Source organism: Mustela erminea, chromosome 8 (genome assembly GCF_009829155.1).
Source record: "Mustela erminea isolate mMusErm1 chromosome 8, mMusErm1.Pri, whole genome shotgun sequence".
Lineage (NCBI taxonomy): Eukaryota > Metazoa > Chordata > Mammalia > Carnivora > Mustelidae > Mustela > Mustela erminea.
The window spans coordinates 46759161-46778671 of NC_045621.1; the positions used below are offsets into that span (position 1 = coordinate 46759161).

At 52.1% G+C, this 19511-nt stretch overlaps 1 protein-coding gene across 1 annotated transcript; it reads right to left on the reverse strand.

Moving 5' to 3' along the window:
• Positions 1–1156: 1156 nt before the first annotated feature.
• Positions 1157–13846, reverse strand: DTYMK (deoxythymidylate kinase). The gene is made up of 5 exons (XM_032355482.1): positions 13675–13846; positions 13122–13230; positions 8429–8519; positions 6348–6545; positions 1157–1555 (listed from the first exon to the last, which is right to left on the reverse strand). Exons 1-5 carry the CDS (start codon positions 13802–13804, stop codon positions 1445–1447), a joined length of 639 nt encoding a protein of 212 aa, XP_032211373.1. The 5' UTR covers positions 13805–13846; the 3' UTR covers positions 1157–1444.
• Between the last annotated feature and the right edge of the window lie 5665 nt (positions 13847–19511).

The following is a 19511-nucleotide window of genomic DNA, read 5'->3' on the forward strand; positions in this document are numbered from 1 at the left end:
GCAAAAGCCATCGGAGCTGGGGGCTTTGGACCATGTCACATACCATATGCCTGCCCCACCCACCCCCTGCCCCTGTTGGCCAGATATTTCAAGACACATGCTGCATTCCCTGAAGAAAGCTTAAGTCTGTTGGACTGTTTTTGCCTCCAGCCTGGTTGCACCACCCACCACCTACGGGACCCCCTCTGCTCTGGCTGCTCCTCCTGAGTTCCCTCCACCTCTGGCCCCACCTGCATCCTGCATCCACAGCTCCAGCTGAGCAGACTGCTCTGCCTGTGTCCTGGTCTGTGCTGGGCACCCTGGCTTACTCAGCGCCCAACCCCCCCCCCCCCATGGCCCTGATGAGGGTGCAAGAGGCAGAAGTTCGGGGTCTTAGAAAGATTGGGCTGACATGCATTTTCCTCACAGAGCCTTGGTTGTGGGAAGCAGCACAAAGCCGGCTACAGAGAGGGCTGCCAGACCAGCCCTGTGGGTGATACAGGGCCCGAGTTGGACCCCATGTGCGGTCCTTATGGTGTCTGTCTCTGCGGTGGGTCCTCTGGCTCTGACCTCACATGTGCTGCCCACTCTGGGCGGACACCTGCGGCTAACACCTGGCCATCAGCAGGGCCCCACCGAACTGCAGCAGTCCCCTCTGTGAGCACAGGACATGGAACTCCGTCTCCACGACTGTCCCCTCATGGCCTCACTCAAGGCTGCACAGCCATCAGGCACTATCACCTATTATGTTCTTTGCCCCGTTCTGAGGTGCCACCTAAGGACCAGGACTGAGGGCCAGCTGCCCAGTGACCAGACTAGGAACCCCAACAAGCACAGATGCTGGCCACATGCAGGCTCTGCCCAGGCCCCACACAGAGAGCACATCCGAGCCACAGGAGAAAGCTACTGCCCTCCAGGCGGGGGATCCCTGCCTGCCCTCCATTCAGCAGTCTGCACTGCTCTGTGCTCTGGTCCTCCAAAAGGCCAGACCAGTCAGGGTAGCTTCAGTGGGAGAGAGTGGAAACACCACCACCACACCTGTGTCTGTAGTGCTGAGGTGGGACAGGCCACCATGCCCCTGGGATGCAGCCTGGCTGGGCCCAACTCGGGATTGTGCCTGCTAGGAAGGACTCTCCGGCAAGCCCTTGGCTGCTAAGGAAGGCGGGAGCTTCCACGGTGCTTTTTCAGATGCGTTTTTATTGGTGCCTCTAAGAAATTCAGAATTTCAGGTGATGACCATCTCACTGGAACTGCCTGCATGTGGTCATGAGACTCCCGTAAGAAAGCAGTCATTTACTGGTGCTCGAGAGGATAGGAGGACAGAGGAAGCTTGCAGCACTGCCTGCGGCACCTCCAGTGTGCCTGCTGACTTGTCTCTGCTCTGTGCACCATGAGCACGTCGTCTGGGAGTCCACCATCCCCCCCAGCTCGGCCTCACAGGACCAAAAGACGGAGTGCTGCATGGCTACTTCCATAGCTCGCCTAGTGGCCTCTCTGTGATGGCCTGGATGGTGTCCACAGAGAGGGCGTGGATTTCCTTGTGGACATCTTCAATGCTTTTGGAGGCGTCGACCATCTGTCCCCCACGGGGGAGGCAGGAGAAAAAGAGAATGGTTAATGCTCTTCACTACTTTCAGTGTGCAGGGATTTCAGACAGGGCTGGGTTCTAGAGGGGAAGAGTACACCTCTGGGGTTCTTCATCCTACACCTTTGTCTGACCTTTGCCCTTCTCAGGGGAGGGGGAACTTGGCCTATGTCCTTGGGATGAAGCCGACCCACACTCCTGCTGCGGCTTAGATACAGGAGAAACACCCCATCTTGCCACTGATCAGACCCTCTCCCTCCCCCAGCTCATGCCAGCAGGCATGTCAGTGGGGCACCCGCACACCAGCACCCACCCCATCCTGTTTGGTAGGGCTTTGGTTTCTGCAAAGGAGGCTGGGAGAGTCTGCCCCTCTGAGGCCATGCCCGGATGCTGCTCAGAGCTCAAGAAAGTTCTGCACTTTAGAAGCTAACGCTGGGTTTGACTCCTCTCCTTCTGGGGAAGAGGATTCCATCCTGACCCAGCTGGCTGCTCTCCCCCTCGATGAAAGCATGAGGACCTCTGGTCACTTCATGACCCAGCCACCTGAGAAACCACTCTCTGCCTGAAGCAAGGATGACCAAGCTGGACAGAATCTTCTGTGTGCTCAGGGTGGGGTGCCCCATCTCACTGTTGGTCCAGGCTCAGTCCTGATGGGGCCTCTGGGGCAGGCAATTCTGCAGAAGCTGTGGTGATTATGGACTCACTCAGAGGCATGTATGACCATCTGGGAGGTCTGACTGCACAGCTCGCAATGATCTGCCCAGCCTGAGACCCCACACGGTGACAGCCACCTAAAGGCTCTTGGGACTGCTTACTGCAAACCATGAACTAGGCTGAACCTCACACATGGGTGTAATACATGTGCGTGCACACACACTCTGCATATGACCTCGTACACAGGCATACTACGTGCACACACACACTGCACACGGTGTGTGCTATGCACACATTACAGATAAACTCGCACACACACAGGTACTACACACGCACACATTACATATAAACTCTAACGCAGGCAATCACATCTAAACCACATTTCTAGTCCTCTGAGGGCCCAGGGGCAGAGACAGCACTGTGCCAACAAGCACCTGAGCCCCCGGACCCAGATTTAGGATAGCTTTCCCCTCAAAATGGGAGCACGGAAACCCGGGGAAGCAGCCAAACCCAGAGCGGGGCTGGAAGCGGACAGGATGAACCCCGAAAGTATTAATGTGCTGGGGGGCAGTCAGTGTTCCAACGTGCAGGGGACCCACGAGAAGGTAACAGAGCTGCTGGGTGGGGCACAGCATAGACAGCAGGGAGTCAAAACAGAAACAAAACACGAATCTGTACAGATATGAATGTACAGGTAAACTGAAAATCCGATGAGCTGTGAGATTTTTACATGGTTTATAAGAATCTCATCACAAACTGCTTCTTATTTATAGAGGGAGATAGAGTCCATGTCCCTGTGGAGAAGCCTTGCAAGTACCACTTGCAAGGTGGTGAAAGGGGATGTCACTCGGCCATACAAAAGGATGAGCTCTTGCCATTGGCAACAACATGGGTGGCCCTAGATGGTATCATCCTCTGTGAAATGAATCACACGAAGAAGGACAGATACTGTAGGATTTCGCTTATATGTGGAGTCTCATGTAAGTGAATAATCGCACACAGAAGCTAAGCCATAAGCATAGAGGACGCACAGCTGCCCCCTCGGGGGAGGGGGTGGGGACAGACAGATGAGAGGCACCGCACAGGGACTATGGTCAGGGATCCCGTGATGGCGTTGTGTACTGATAGGTGCAGCCACCTATGTGGTGAGCCCTGAGTAACGTACAAGCCTGTCTAGTCACTTGGCTGCACACCGACGTTCGTCTAAGTGTGTGTCAGCGACATGCGAATAAAAATAAATACCCCAGAAAGTGAACATCATCAAAAGTGGAACAAAAGGGAATCCTACACACATGGCAGGATGCAGTGAGAATCCAGTGCCCCACCCAGGCCACCAGCAAAGACACACAGCCTGGATCCCACCACAGGGAAAAAGCAGAGTCTACTGGACACTCACAAATCACCCCGGTGAACTTCAAAAGTGTCAATGTCATGAAAGTCACACAAGCTGGAGAATAGAGAGGGAACTGTACACTGAGTCATTTGTTAAAAAGGACACTAGTGGGGGGCACCTGGGTGGCTCAGTGGGTTAGGCCTCTGCCTTCGGCTCGGGTCATGATCCCAGGGTCCTGGGATCGAGTCCCACATCAGGCTCTCTGCTTGGCAGGGAGCCTGCTTCCTGCCCTCCCCCTGCTTGTGATCTCTCTCTGTCAAATAAATAAATAAAATCTTAAAAAAAAAAAAAAAAAAGGACACTAGTGGGACCAGTTGGGGAGCCTGAATGGGGCCTGGGGACCTGCGGGTAGCAAGGGATGCACAGTAATGTCCCGGTTTTGATAGTACACGGCAGGGAAGGGGCATCAGAGACTAATTTGTTCTCAAATGGTCCCAGGAAGAATTTTTTGTATTGTACTTGGAAGTTTTAAGGTGGTTTTTTTTGTTGTTGTTGTTATTGTTTAATTCAAAGAATGTTAAAAAAGTTACTTTTCAGACAAACAAAAGCTGAAAGTTCTATCCTAGGAGATCCAGCATACAGGAAATGTTTAAAGATGTTCTTTTTTTTTTTTTTTTTAAGATTTTATTTATTTATTTGACAGAGAGAGATCACAAGTAGGCAGAGAGGCAGACAAAGAGAGAGGAGGAAGCAGGCTCCTGGCTGAGCAGAAAGCCCGACGCGGGGCTCAGTCCCAGGACTCTGGGATCATGACCCGAGCCGAAGGCAGAGGCTTTAACCGACTGAGCCACCCAGGCGCCCGCCCCTAAAGATGTTCTTAAGTTGAAGAAGTGACATGAGATGAAAACCTGGGAGGTTCAGGGTGGAGAGAGCCAGCACTGGTTGGAAAGAGATGGTCTCCTGTTTCTTTCCCCACTCCCACTCCAGATTTCATACCTTCTTGTCTTGTTCCTTACAGGGTTTGAAATGTGTTATAAATTAAGAATTGCTTAAACCACATAGAACTGATTGGCAAAGGAAAAACAGAAAGGGAACAGAACTTTGTAATTTCTTATATGATAAAATTATACAGTACAAAAAAGGGATTGAAGTTTCCATGTGCGGAAAGAAATGCCCTTTTCGACCATTAGACAAGTGCACGGGCTCACCACTGATGTGAGCTCATGAGAGATGGAGAGCCTGTGGATCCACAGGCATCCTCTCCTTTGTGAAAGTTCGCAGTACACCACTTTGCTTTTCGTGAAGGATTTAGGTTAGTACCTATTTTTGCTAAAAAAAAAGATCCAGAAAATGTTTTTGCTTTTACAAAAAAAGGTGAAAAGCAAAAAGTTCATTCAGCGTCAGCACTGCAGGGAGCCGTCCCAGGCACCCAGAGCAACAGAAGGCGCCCGTGTGCTCCTTCTTGGGAATCTCTCTTGGCAGCTCGATGTCTGGCCGCAAGAGCTCGGCTCTGTGTCTGGGAGCCTGTGAGCTTCATCTCCATTGACTCTGTGTGTCTGTTAGCAAGTTGTGTCCTAAGTACCAGAAAAGCCCAAGAGAGGTGATTTTCTAACTCTGTGAACGCTCAGAAAGGTTTCCGTGTCAATCAGTGGTGATTGCTTCTTTGCTTTATGGCATTTTCACTCATGAGCAGTTTCATGGGAACACTGTACTTCTAGCTAGTGGTGAAAGCCATACTTTAAAAATATGTGTGCAACCTGTGTCACAAAGAAGCCCCCGGAGAGGAACCCCCACCCTGGCAATGAGCAAGCAGAAGTCAATGAGGACGAATGGGGAGGGCCGCAGACAGGCAGGTCGCGGGAGAAGCACCAACCAGACAAGATGGCCAAAGTAGGAGCCGAGGCCAATGGAGCAGCAAGAAGGCTGCCTGTCTCACCAGTAAGACCTGTCAACCACCCTCGGTATCAGCTTTCTGGTTGCCAGGCCACCTCTGACCACACAGGGACAAAGCTGTGTCCAGGCCACCAGGGTGCGCTCACAAGAACTGGGTCTGGGGATGGGCGTGTGCAGGGAGGGCATGGGGAAGGGGCCCAATCTGGCACCCCTGGTGTCCCTCCTCAGGGAGGACCTGATGGTCCTTGATGGATGGAGACTGGGGCTAGGCCCTGGGTGAGGTGCGGAGGTGGAGGGAACAGGGCTGCAGGGCACTGAGCACAAGGAGACGGCACAGTGTGGTTGGGGGGTGGGCATGAGCCTGAGGGTGAGGCCCAGGCCTGGGAGTAAGCGTGTAGACAAGTGCTCATCCCCACAAGAGGAAACAAGGAATGGCCCTGGGGCCAAAATGGCAGGATAGGGTTGAGAGGGAGACAGCAAATGACTCCCACGCAATGGGGGATGAGCCCCAAACCAGCCAGTCCCAACTTTCAGGGTTTATGGGGCCTGTAGACACAACAAGCCAGAGTGCGACTCACAAGTGAAAGAGAGAAGGCAGTGTGAAGAGTGCCTTATAGGTCGGTGTTCTAGGTGACAAGCATGGCAAAACCTGGCAGAGAACAGCTGCCTGTGCAGGACTGCTGTTTGGGAGGGGCTATCTGGCCCATTCTCCCCAAATCACCCAGCAGGTACCCATCTCCCTTGTTTCACACAATCACAAAGGAGCAGAAACTGAGAGGGTGCCGAGGCCCCACCAGCGGAGCAGCCCTTGGCCAATGGCTCCGCTCAGGCACAGGACCTGAGCCACTTGTTGGCGGCTTCCAGCCAGCCGGTTCTGGGGGCAACACCAGAAGACACCCTCACCTTCCAGTTCAGAGTCTCGTCCGCCATCAGCTGGTGGAAGCAACGCAGTGCCCGCTCCTGGAAGTTCCCGTTCTCGTAGCGTTCACGGCCGAACTCTCCCCGCGCCGCAGCCTCCGCCAGCCCTAACTGAAGGAACACCACCAGGTCCGGCTTGGGGAGGCCCACGTCCGGCTGCTTGCACCAATCCAGGGAGAAATTCTGGCAGCATGGAACCCAAGAGTTAGAGAAAGAAGGTTTAATTGAGTCTAATTCTTTTTTTTTTTTTAAGATTTTATTTATTTATTTGACAGAGAGAGATCATAAATAGGCAGAGAGGCAGGCAGAGAGAGAGAGAGAGAGGAGGAAGCAGGCTCCCTGCTGAGCAGAGAGCCCGATGCGGGACTCGATCCCAGGACCCTGAGATCACAACCTGAGCCGAAGGCAGCCGCTTAACCCACTGAGCCACTCAGGCGCCCTGGAGTCTAATTCTTGATTTCAAAATTCATAAAAGGGGAGAAATGAGCTAATGTCCAGCTGATATACCAAAAATGGAGCCTTCTTACATGGGAATGGTTTTTATTCCTGAGATCTCAAATGGTTTTGCCTTCTCCCACAAATCCTTCGTTTGCATTGACTTTGTGAATATACATTCAAAGACAGGATTCCCCATAGCCCCGTGGAATCAGCACCTACAGCCTGGGTCCAAGGGTGGGCGTGCCAACACAGTCCCATGCCTTCTGGCCAGGTGGAATGCTCAGTCCACGTGGCAGACCCTGGAGGCCCACCGCACACAGGCAGCAGATGAATCCATGGGGGGAACGACCTCTAGTTTGGGTCCTGTACCTATACCTCTGCTGGGTAAGGGCATGAGCCCCCTTGAGAGAATGCTGGAGTCCTGCTGCAAGCATGTGCCACAGGCCTCTCCTCCACCCTCCTGCTCCTATTCAACCCATCAACTTCTAAAAATATGTCCCCATTTTTGGAGGAAAAGGTCATGTCCAGGAAGGCCCTGTCTCAAAGCCACAGAGTTCTGAAGACTTAGGTTTAGAACCCAGCTCTGTGCTGGGAGCTATAGGCTCAAGTAAGGTACTCAGCTGAGGAGTGAGCCCGTCAGCCCCCACAGACCCCCAGCAGCACATCAGGAAGACACAAGGGAGACAGTCCAGGACATGACGGTCACTTGCCCCATCCTCCTCTTCCAGACGGAATCTCACTGACCAGCACTTCCATAGGGCAAGTGTCCTTTTAGAAAAATTCCAGCCAGCACACGAGGAATGATGGGCAGAATTGAGGTCACCATTTTACAACCCCTCGTGAAGGTACCACCACAAACCCAGTTTGTTACCACAAACGAGATAGCCAGATGCCCCGTGTCTCTCGATATGAGAGCCCAGAACTCCTTCAAGTAATCTCTCCAAAATAAAATCTTAAAAGATTTTAATGCAAGTTAAAAAGGAAATGTGGGAGCCTGTATCATCACAGAGATCTAAGACACACGTCAAGTACGGCCCTGACATGGATTCCGATCCAGTTCGACTGCAGGAACCCAGGATGAGTCCATTTCTAAGTGAATGGCCACTGCACACACGGACCGAATGATGGCAGCATGAAACACCTGCATTTGTAAGAAGTCATTTTGGGACATGAGCTGAAGTGTTCACGAAGGAGCTGGTGATGTGTCTGGTGGGTCGGGGCAGAGAGCAGCAGGGGACAGTGCTGGGTGGGATATCATTTTCTCAGCTGGTATGCAGCTGAAAAGTTCTACTAAGCCACAGACCACAGTGGCAGAGTAGCCCCTGTACTCCAAATGACAGCTCCATGGCTGGCTCGCGGAGGCCGGGAAAACCCACAGAAGGTGCCCGACATGCACCATCCACTCTGCAAACATGACACTGAACAGAGAAGCACCGCTGAGCGACCATCGTGGGGAAGGGACATGGTGACACCCACCGTTGACATTACCAATGAGCTACGGTTCCGTCAACATTTGCTCCTCCCACTGATACACAGCAAGTGGACCAGGCAAAGGGAAGGGCCCTAACGCACCACAAGCTCCTGAGTCCACACCTGGCATCATCCCACTGGGGCCATGCAGCACTCACCTCCTTTGCACTGGTGAAGGCGACACCAGAGAATGCATATCTGTCAACGACGAGGGTGATGCCCTGGCCCAACTTCTTCTTGATCAGAGGCCTAAAAACAGAGAACGTTTCTGAGCCATGGTCCTGGCTTCCCAGGCCGACAGTGTAATTCACCAATACATAAACCAGCGCAGTGAAGGGAGAACAGGGCAGCAATTTGCGGCCTCGTGTGTATTCAGAAAAGCTCCGGTCTTCTCTTCAGAAGATGCCACTGGGGTACTCCCAGCAAAGCCCAATGTGGAGAAGATAAGTCCACGAAAACAGAACAATCACAACTGGTGAAGATGAATGAACAGAGGCATGCTTGAGGGCCGTCTGGGTGAGGATGGGGAGGGGCGAGTGTGGGGGGATGCGGAGGGGCTGGGTGATCCTGCTGGGAAGGAGAGCCAGGTAGAGCAAAGGCGCAGATGCAGTGAGGATGGGATCATCCTTGCTGCCTAGAGTCTGAAGGGCCAGGATGAGGAGGGACGGGCTGGCCAAGGATGTCCTCAACCAGGTGACGGCAGCTCAACCCCCATCCCCCTGCCCCAAGACCTTAGGAGGACACGCAAACAAGGAGCTTGACGTTAGTAGGAAGTGTCACTTGCACTTTGTGGAAGAGAAAGATGAGATGTCCTTGAGGAGCTCACAGAACGGTAGGGAGGGAGAAGGTACACCTCCAGCAATAAAATGCAGTTTCCATCACAGCATTACCTATAATCGCCAACTATTAAAAACAATTACTTGATCTCACAAACAGAAAATTGGTAGAAAATATAACTACAGCACATGCCCAAGAGGACAATTCTCCTGTATGAGGAGCAAGGGCTAAGTCCATCAGCTGACACCACCACCTCCTGATGTCATTGGGAAAGCAGAGGACCACACGTGACAGGCTACGTTTTGAGGAACGGGGCAAAGTGGAGAATGAAGACATCACATATATCTCTGCCTCTAAAATAATTCCATAAGGGAACACTAGAATGGAATAGGGGGCAGCTGTGTGGCTCAGTGGGTTAAGCCTCTGCCTTTAGCTCAGGTCATGATCTCAGGGTCCTGGGATCGAGCGCCACTTCGGGCTCTCTGCTTGGCAGGGAGTCTGCTTCCCTTTCTCTCTCTGTCTACATGTGATCTTCTGTCAATTAAATAAATAACATCCTTACTTTAAAAAAAAATGAATGGAATAGGCTACCCACAGAGGATGGGCAGAAGTGGGTGCGTAAGGCAGTGACCTTTTTCTTTGACTCTGACTTTTAGAACCATTTAATGTTTCATGTATTCAAAAATTAAATCAAATGGGGGAAAAAAAACGCCTAAAATCACATACAAAGTCAAATGAACCTGTACCCAGATGAACACACAGTGAAGAGCAGAAAATCCTGCCCAAAGAGACCTCTGAACATAGCACTCAGGGTGCCCTTGTTATAAGGACAGAGGTGAAAACCAGCAGTGACCTCTATGCAGGCTTTTACAGAGGGGTGTAGACTGACGATGCCATGAGCCAGGAAGAGAATGGCACCGGGCTGGACCACCAGGTATCAGTGACCACAGAGAGAGAGAAACAGACACAGACGAAGATAAACTTACACGCAGGTCCGACCACAACTGGAGTCTAGAGTCAGGGATGCTCACTAGCAGCAAGCACCCAGTGCCCAGATGTTGCACTCTGCAACTACACAGAAAGGAGCAGCTGGCTCCTGGGCTGGAGCAGGAGAAAACACAAGAGAAACCTGAACATCTTGTTCTCCCAGAAAGTTCTCAAAAAATGGACACAGGAGCCAACGTGAAGAGATTTCCAGAGGCCAAATTTGCAATAATCTGAACATCAAAACAGCTGATAGTGTGACCCACCAAGTAAAAAAGAGCATGTGACCCCATGTCGATGATGGGATGCACAGATGAGCAGGGGAGGCTCTTCCTTACATAGGAAGCCGACTAATACATGCAGAAGTGACGGATTAGAAAAGTGACCATCTGAAATCACAATAGACTCAAGCAGGTTTATTAATGAACAATAAAGTACAAAATCAAAGTTTGATAAGGAAGGGGATATTTATGTAGTTTTATAGTATTCTTTCCCCTTTCTTATACTGATTTTTTTTTAAAGTTTTATTTATTTGCCAGAGATAACACACAAGCAGGGGGAGCATCAGGCAGAGGGAGAAGCAGGCTCCCCACAGAACAGGGAGCCTGATGTGGGACTTGATCCCAGGACCCTGGGATGATGACCTGAGCTGAAGATAGATGCTCAACTGACTGACCCACCCACATGTCCCTCCCCTTTTGACTACTTGTAACAGGAAGGAGTCATTTGGGGGAACAGCCTGGCCAGCACACCTTTCACAAGCAATCCAGTGACGGCCAAACCGCACTGGATCCCTCCTGGCTCATTGTCCTAGACAACTGACCCAACGTCACTTCCATGGTATTCCTGACAAAAATACAAATCCAGCTCTACTTGTGAGGAAACATCAGACCAACTATGAATTTCATTAAATAAATGACCTGTAAATTTTTAGAAAGTGAGGAAATGATAACACAAGTGTGACAAAGTATGAATAACAGGTGAAGTCTGGATTCTTGGCACTGTTCTTACAACTCTTCCAGCTGACTAGAATTATTCCAAAAAACTGCTAGACTGGGGCACCTGGATGGCTCAGTGGGTTAAAGCCTCTGCCTTTGGCTCAGGTCATGGTCTCAGAGTCCTGGGATCGAGCCCCGTATCAGCCTCTCTGCTCAGCAGGGAGCCTGCTTCCTCCTCTCTCTTCCTGCCTCTCTGCCTACTTGTGATCTCTATCAAATAAATAAAATCTTTAAAAAATCAACTGCTAGATTGAGGAGGTAAAAGAAACCGCTCATTTCTAAGAGTGAATACTTGCAGGCAGTGCTATTTACGACTCTCCTGGAGGAGCACTGGGTTTTGGTAAACAGAGGATAGGGAGGGAAATGGAGGGTGCCATCCCATTCTGCGAGGGGAGTGCCACACGCTCTGTGCTCCTGAACTTTAAAGATGCCAGAGGACAAGCATTTTTGGGAACCAGCAACTGACTCAGTTAAGACGAAGCATAGCAGAAAGGTGGACAATTAAAGGGCTGGAGGAAAACACCAGTTTCTCTAAAAGTTCTTCCAAACAGCCCAGGTTGACTGAGCCCTCATCCCCAGGCCTGCCTGGCCAGCTTTCCTTGACCCTGGCTGGGGGCACTGCCATGGGACACCACCACGACCGCCACTCTGATGAGGAAACTGCGATGCAGAGCAGCTGTGCAGGGCCACGGTCACACAGCTGGTGGGCAGTGGTGCCACATGTGACTCTGGCATCTGACCTGTCACCCAAGGACTTTCAAATCTAACCAATCAAATGGCGGTGGCTGGAATGACCCGAAGGTGTAGCTGTGGGAGCTGAGACAGAAAAGACAGAGCATAGCATTTTCACTTTTAAATGGAACTGCCTTATTTTTCTATAAAGCCCTCAAAAGTAAAATCGGAACAATTATACCCATAAATTCCAGATGTATTAAGGACTATAAAAATGATCTCATTTTGCTCTTTTCCTTGGGAGTGAGAAGTACTTTCCAAAGCAGACACTAAACCAGAAGAGAGCAGTGCAGGCTTGACTGTAAGAGCGAATGGTGCAAAACCACGAACAAGCATCTGGTCGAATCTACTGCCCACAGCCTTTCTGGAGAGCACCCCAGACTGACTGGAAAGTCATAGCTTAGCCAGGCAGCATCAGAAAGCCAGTTATGAGATGGTTTGTATGGGAGGACCTCTTTATTTATGTCAAAAATAAATGGAAATGTGGGGCGCCTGGGTGGCTCAGTGGGTTAAGCCTCTGCCCTTCGGCTTGGGTCATGATCTCAGGGTCCTGGGATCAAGCCCCGCACTGGGCTCTTTGCTCAGCGGGGAGCTTGCTTCCCCTCTCTCTCTGCCTGCCTCTCTGCCTACTTGTGATCTCTGTCAAAATAAATAAAATCTTAAAAAAAAAAAAAAGGAAACAAAAGCATCTAAAAGCACACAGCACAGGCACTTGCTCACAATTAAATGCTGAGTGAAGAGGTGAAAAATGTAAAGTCAAAGGGGGGTGGGGTAAACTGTGAACTTCTGTTAATAATGTTGTCAACATGCGGCACTGGGGGGCTGTTTCTGACTCCAGCCAGCTCCTAATCTCAGGGGCCTGGGAATTGGGCTCATGCTCAGCACAGAGCATGCCTGTCTGTCTCCCTCTGCGCCCCAGCCCCACCCTCCTCTCACCCTCTCTCATTCTCAAAGAAATAAAATCTTTACAGAAAAGCGTCCGTATCAGTTCATCCACTGTAGCAAATGTAACACACTAATCTAAGACAAATAATATGAGAAACCAGGGGCAGAAGGGGGAGGGGACGGGGTGGAGGAATTGTACTTATCAGTAGCTTTTCCATAACCCTAAAATTACCCTACAAAACAACGTCTGTCTGTTCATTACAAAGAGGTGGCAGGGCAGGAGGAAGAAGTGTGAGTTTGTGCTCTTTGGCAAACATAGCGTTGGAGTCAGGGTAACGGATGCGCACTCGCCCAGGTATGGTCTCGGGCTTACTGCCCACGCCCCCCCAGTCGAGAGCCGCGTTCACCCGCCGCGGTCAAGCAGGAGGTAAAGCGCTGGGGGCGGGCTGCGCGTCAGAAGCGTTTAAGCGTTTACACTTGCTCCCAGCGGTTCGCGGAGAACAGCAGATGCACCGAATGGTCCTCCAGCTCCCTTTTCTCCTCCAAGTAAGAGCTCAGCAGCCGGCCGATATCAGTTGATCTTTCTAAACAGAGAGAGAGAGAGAGAGAGAGACCCACGAAGTGAGCGCAGGCCTCCCCACCTGAGTGAGGACACGGCTGGGGCCGGGCCGCGGGCTGCGGTTTCCTTTGCGGCGTCCCCCGGGTTCGGAGTGTCCCCGAGAGCCGGCCGCGGGGTGCAGGTGCCCGCACGGAAGCGCTCAAGGGAGGGAAGGCCGGAGGCCCACGACCCCGCAGCAAGCCGCTGCCGATCCGCCCGCCTGAGGCGTCGCGGGGAGACCGACGCACTGGTGTCTCCGTGCGCACGTCCAAGGCCGGTGAAGCCATCCCTCCAGTCGCTCCGACGGGAACAGCCACGCCAGAAGCCGCGGCCCGGATTCCCGCCAGCGCCGGGACCGCCTGCCCGTCCACGACTGCAGCCACCGCCCCGCGACCCTGACACCGAGCGGCCCCGCCGGCGCCACACCCACCCGGGAAGCGGAGCAGCTCGGCGCGGTGGCCCGCGGCGCACAGTGCTGCCACCAGCTTGCGGCTCTGCGTGCTCTTGCCGGCACGGTCCACGCCCTCCAGCACGATGAGAGCCCCGCGCCGGACCGCCATGCTCGCGCCTTCCCGCCGCCCGCCGTCACTGTGTCCCCGGCGTCGCTCGGCGCTCCCATTGGCGGGCGTCGGCGGCGGCACTGCGATTGGCTGAAACGGACCATCGTCCGCGGCGCGCGCTGGGACGGGCTGAAATACGCCCGCGTCCGTGGCGCGCTCTGGAATTGACTTGGGAGGACCGCACGTTGGGATTGGCTGCCATTTTCCGGCCTTGCCCAGACTGGCTGGTATCGGCCTAGGGGCGGGGCAAAGGCAAAGGCGGCCTGCGTCGCCCCGCCTCTTCCGGCGGACACCCCGCCTTCCGGGGCAGTCGAGCCGGCGGTGGTGTGGGCTGGTTGTTGGCGGCGAGGCCGGGGCGGACCTTTCCTGTCCCCGCGACAGTCCCGGGGAGATGGTGGTATCGTCTACTCTGCTTCTCGGGACTGCAGGGCCGGGGGAGCCGCGAGTCAGAGACGCCGGAGGCCGCCTCGCAGGGGAGGGAAAGGGCGGTCTTGTCGGCCCTTGTGCCCGACTCCTGAGGCGGGGTTCCTCGTCCCGTCCGGAGGCTCCCGGGCGCTGTTGCCCCTTCAGGGTCGTCCAGGTCGCCTGCGCATGCTCCGGGCGAGACCGTGCGCTCAGTGTGTGGGGGGGTGCCGTGCTGACTCCCGAGGGCCGGTCCGCGGGCTGGCACCCACCGGGGGCAGCACTGGAAGCCGCGGGGCTGGCGACGAAGCGGACTCGCAGGCCACGACGAGCCAGGAGCCGCGTCCCGCAGTATCCCCCCGCAGCCGGCTTCGCGTCTGGACTTGTGCTGGACTCGGCCCTCAAGGCTGCTTGCTCGTGAGCTCTCGGGGGCACCTGCCGCACTGCTGCCCGCAAGAGCTTGCTGAGGTTGCTAGGGTGGGCGGCGGCGGCTTCGCGGGGTTCTGGAGCTCACCCTCCGCGATTTCCCCGACTTCTCTTCCCCAACCCCCTTAGAACGTGACTTCCCGAGGCAGCTAACGGCTTCTTGTGTGCCCGGTTTGCCTGATGCAGTCTGAGTTCGGGAAGGGTGGGTAGATGATAGTATTCTTCCAAAGCATTTGCCCCCTTCCTTGATGTTGATACTGGCTGTGGGGCTTCTAAGTCCTGTTGGACTCACAGCTGACTCGCGTCCTTTGAAGGGGAAGCTGTGGAAACTGTTGTTTGGCTCATCAGTTCCCTCCTCGCCACCCCCCAATGTGAGAAAAGCATATGCACAGTTAGGGCTGTGTTTTCACCCTGGATCTCCAGTGAAGGAAATAAAGCTAGGGCCAGGCTACGGCCACAGACAGGTAGCACGGCAAGAACTAAACCATCGGCATTCCGAGTCCCTCCTGGAGACTGCGGGACTCCCATTACGGCAGCACAGCCTGGGGAGGGTTCACTGATACAAAGGCTAGAGCGTAAAGTTGTTACAGGGATGGAAGCAATAGCCTTTAGTTTTATTCTCCTGTTCTCAAAAGTCCATCTCCTGGGCCTTCAAAGGATGAAAGCATTACAGTAGAGAAGGGAACCTTCCCAGGCTTGGGCAGGTGCCAGCCAGCCTTGAACCACATCTGCAGGATGAGCTCACTGAGCTACAGGGAGAACATGTAATGCAGCGTGTCAGCTTGTGAATGCCTGGCCTTGCTGGATGTCTGTGAAAATGGAGGAACCTGGCGGTTGGGGCCTTGTGTGCAGGGTGGTGGTGCCATGCCCTTTTGACTACAGCAGTTGCTAAACTAGCACAAGTAGGGTGAAGTTTGTTATTAAGGTACAACAAGCAGTTTTGCTTCGAGTCTTCAACACGTCCTGCCTCTTCTATCAGAATGACACTAAATGCAAGTACCAGCATACCTGTGGCTTACATCTTGGGGATATTTCATTATCACACATAACTCAAAGTCCAGAGTTAGGCAGCCGATAACTGCTTTTGCTGCCTGGTGATGTCAAAGGTCAGGCTCCCATGTTAGCAGTTCTAGCTTCTTCCTGGTCACAGGGTGACTTTGGCATCTCCATGCATCCAGTGCTGATCTTGTGGCCCCACTGTGGGCAGGGGCGTGGCCTCGCAGCTGGACATTGTCTCCTTTCTGCTCTGCTGCACGGACAGGTTGGTCTCAGGCCTGATGGTCAGCACAGTCGGCCCTAGAACCGTGCAAGTAGGATCTCTTCACAGCACCATGGAGGCCTTATAGGTGGGCACAAGGATGTCCACATGGTGGAGGAAGTTCCAGGGTTCTGGGCCTAAGTGTGCTTGGAGACAGGGGACATAAAATGGGTTGCAAGGTGCCAATGGCTGATGAGCACACAGGGCTCATTAGGGCCCCCTACTCTTACATGTTTGGGATTGTCCTTTAAAAAAAAACCCCAAAAGGCACTAAAGCCCTTTTACTCTTCTCTCTTCCTCAAGGATTGTGGCAGCAAAGGCTTTCTCGTTGTTAGCCAGGCTAACCTGTCCAGACTGCACAGACTGTGGGGCTCCAGTGGAGCCAGTCTTCCCACCATGTGGGTGTGGAGAGAGGTTGCCAGGGTCTCTTCTTCCTCTCAATTCCCTTGGCATAGTCACATCGGTAGCTAGCATTCCTATGAATCTGGGGGACTACTCAGTCTACAGCACTCCTGTACTTCCAGAAGAGTCTGCTAGCCACATGAGTGCCCCGCTAGACTGACTTAGTTTCCCAGCCCTGCTTGCAGGTGGATGTGGCCACACAGTTAAGTGCCGATGAACCGTCTGATGAACCGTGATCAGACGCAGTTTGTGCTCCTTCACGCAGCGGCCGGTGCTTTCCTTTTGTCCACTGCTTCCCCTCCCTGCAACCTGGCCTTGACCCTATTGATGATGACAAAACTCCCTGGGGGTACACACTGTGCTGGAAGGGGCCCATGAGTGATCCTATGGAGCCTGGCTGCTGCCCATTGGGCTATTCACACTGGGACTGCTGCACAAGAAATAAAATTCTGGGGGCGCCTGGGTGGCTCAGTCATTGAGCGTCTGCCTCAGGACTACCGAGGAGTTTTCACAAGTAGTGCAGTTTCTACTGAGGCTCACTGGAACTCTCTGGAAGCCCTCTTTGCATGGCGAGAACAGTACCAGTACCTGGGACTGCTGTGCTGGAGAGGTCTCATGTAGGCACGCTGGTCCATGACGCCAATCATCTGCTACCTTCCAGCTACCCCAGTGACCTCTAAAGTATTACACAGAACGAAAGAGTCACTCGGCTGAGCCTGGCTGAAATGCATGACTCAAAAATTCTGAGTGTTGGGGTGCCTGGGTGGCTCAGTGGGTTAAAGCCTCTGTCTTTGGCTTGGGTTGTGATCCCGGGGTCCTGGGATCGGGCCCATGTTGGGCTCTCTGCTCAGCAGGGAGCCTGCTTCCCTTCCTCTCTCCCTGCCTGCCTCTCTGCCTACTTGTGATCTCTGTCAAAGTCTATTTTAAAAATCCTGAGTGGTAATAAAATGGTTTTTTGAAAAAAGATTTATTGATTTATTTAACATAGAGTGAGAGACAGAGAGGGAACACAAGCAGGGGGAGTGGGAGAGGGAGAAGCTCCCATCAAGCAGGGAGTTGGACACAAGCCTGGATCCCATGACCCTGGGATCATAACCTGAGCCAAAGGCAGGCGCTTAAGGACTGAACTACCCAAGTGCTCCTAAAATGGTTCTTTTAAGCAATTGTTTTCAGGTAGCTTATTATGCAATAGCTGGAGCACACGGATATGTACAGCCATATGAACACATGTTCATCAGGGCATTACTGATGCTAATGAAAACTGGGTACAATCAAAACATTGTACATCTATTGTTAAAAGTATGGCACACCAATGCAATGAAATAATCTAGTAAACAAAGTGAAGTAGAATGAGTAAAACATGGCCAGGTGTTTGCAAAGAGTATGAAGTTAAAAATGTAAATAGTAGAAAAGTGGATAGTATGATTCACCGGTAAGAAAACCAACAGCCCATGTTAAAAAGTGGACAAAAGTTAGGAAGTGCCTGGGTGGCTTAGCTGGTTCAGCATCTGGCACTTGGTTTCAGCTTGGGTTGTGATCTCAGGATCTTGCCCTTCACTAGGCTCCACACTCAGTGGGGAGTCTGCTCCCCCTCTGCCCAACCCCCACCACTTTATAAATAAAAATTTTTAAAGTTTTCTTTTTAAGATTTTATTAATTTATTTGTCAGAGAAAGTGAGAGAGAGCACAAGCAGGGGGAGTGGCAGGCAGAGAGAGGAGCCCAATGTGGGACTTGATCCCAGGACCCTGGGATCATGACCTGAGCCGAAGGGAGAGGCTTTAACCCACTGAGTCACCCAGGTGCCCTAAATAAAATCTTTTTAAAAAAGTTAAAAAAAGAAATGGGCAAAAGTTATGAACAGACACCTCACCCAAAGAGATGTACAGATAGCAAATACACATGTAAGAAGAATTCATTAGGGAATTATGTCATTAGGGAATTGCAAACAGAACAACCCACCCGTCAGAATGGTTAAAATCCAGAACACCAAGTGGTAGTGAGGATGTGGAGCAACAAGAACTCTCATTCTTTGCTGGTGGAAATGCAAAGTGATACAGCCACTTTGGAAGCCAGTTTGGTGGTCTCCTACAAACCTAGACAATCTTACTCTTCTTTGTATTTAACCAAAGGAATTAAAAACATGTCCACACAAACACCTGTACATTAATGATTATAGTAGCTTTATTCATAATTGGCAAAATTTGGAAACAACCAAGATGTCTTTCAATAGGTGAATGGGTTAACTGGTACATCCAGACCATGAAATGTTTCTCAGCATTAAGAAGAAATGAGCTACCAAGCCACAGAAAAGCACGGAGGAAACGTAAATGCATATTACTAAGTCAAAGAAAATAATCTGAAAAATCTGCGAAATGTGTGATGCCAACTCTAAAACATTTTGGAAAAGGGAAAATTGCAGTAAAAAGATCAGTGTTTGCCAAGGGTGCGGAGAGTGGGGAAAGGGCTGACAAGGTAGAACACAGCATTTTGGAAGCAGAGAAAGGATTCTGTTTATTGTAATGTTGGATACAGGTCATTACACATTTGTTAAAAACCTACAGAATATACAACACAGAGTGAACCCTAAAGTAAACTACGGACTTTAATAATAATGAATCAAGTGCCTCCTGGGTGGCTCAGGCAGTTAAGCGTCTGCTTTCGGCTCAGGGACCTACTCAGGATTCTGGGATCCAGTCCCCCATAGGGCTCCTTGCTCAGCGGGGAGCCTGCTCCTCCCTCTCCTGCTCTCTCTCTCTGACAAATAAAATCTTAAAAAAAAAAATACTGTGTCCATATGATTTCACCAGTTTTAATAAATGGAGCACACTAGTGCCAAGTGCTTGTAGTGGGGCTGTGTTTGCGCGTGCGCACATGTTTAGGGGTCTATAAGAACCCTATTTTCTTCTCGATTTTCCCGTAAGCTTAAAATTACTCCAAAAAATGTAGTTTATTTAGTTAGAAACAACAACGCAGGCACCGAGGTCGGCGGTGCGCGGTCGCGTACCTGCCTGTGCACTCCCCTGAACACCGAAGGGACGTGCGCGAGCCGCGAACACTCGGACTCAAAGCTGAACCAGAGGCAGGTCCGCAGCCCGAGAACGCAGGGGAACCTGTCAACCATTCACGCGAACGTGAAACTGGAAGACTGTTTCGTTGGCTGGTATCGGGCAGGTTTCGGGGAAGCTAACGAGGGCACCCTCGGTTGAAGCACGCATCTC

Excerpts from the sequence above, each read along its gene's own strand:
- DTYMK (XM_032355482.1), bottom strand. The coding sequence starts at position 13,804 with ATGGCGGTCCGGCGCGGGGCTCTCATCGTGCTGGAGGGCGTGGACCGT. Across the intron at positions 13,231-13,674 it reads CGAGCTGCTCCGCTTCCCGG|AAAGATCAACTGATATCGGC; the intron begins GTGGGTGTGGCG and ends CTCTCTGTTTAG. Across the intron at positions 8,520-13,121 it reads GCGAACCGCTGGGAGCAAGT|GCCTCTGATCAAGAAGAAGT; the intron begins GTAAACGCTTAA and ends CTCTGTTTTTAG.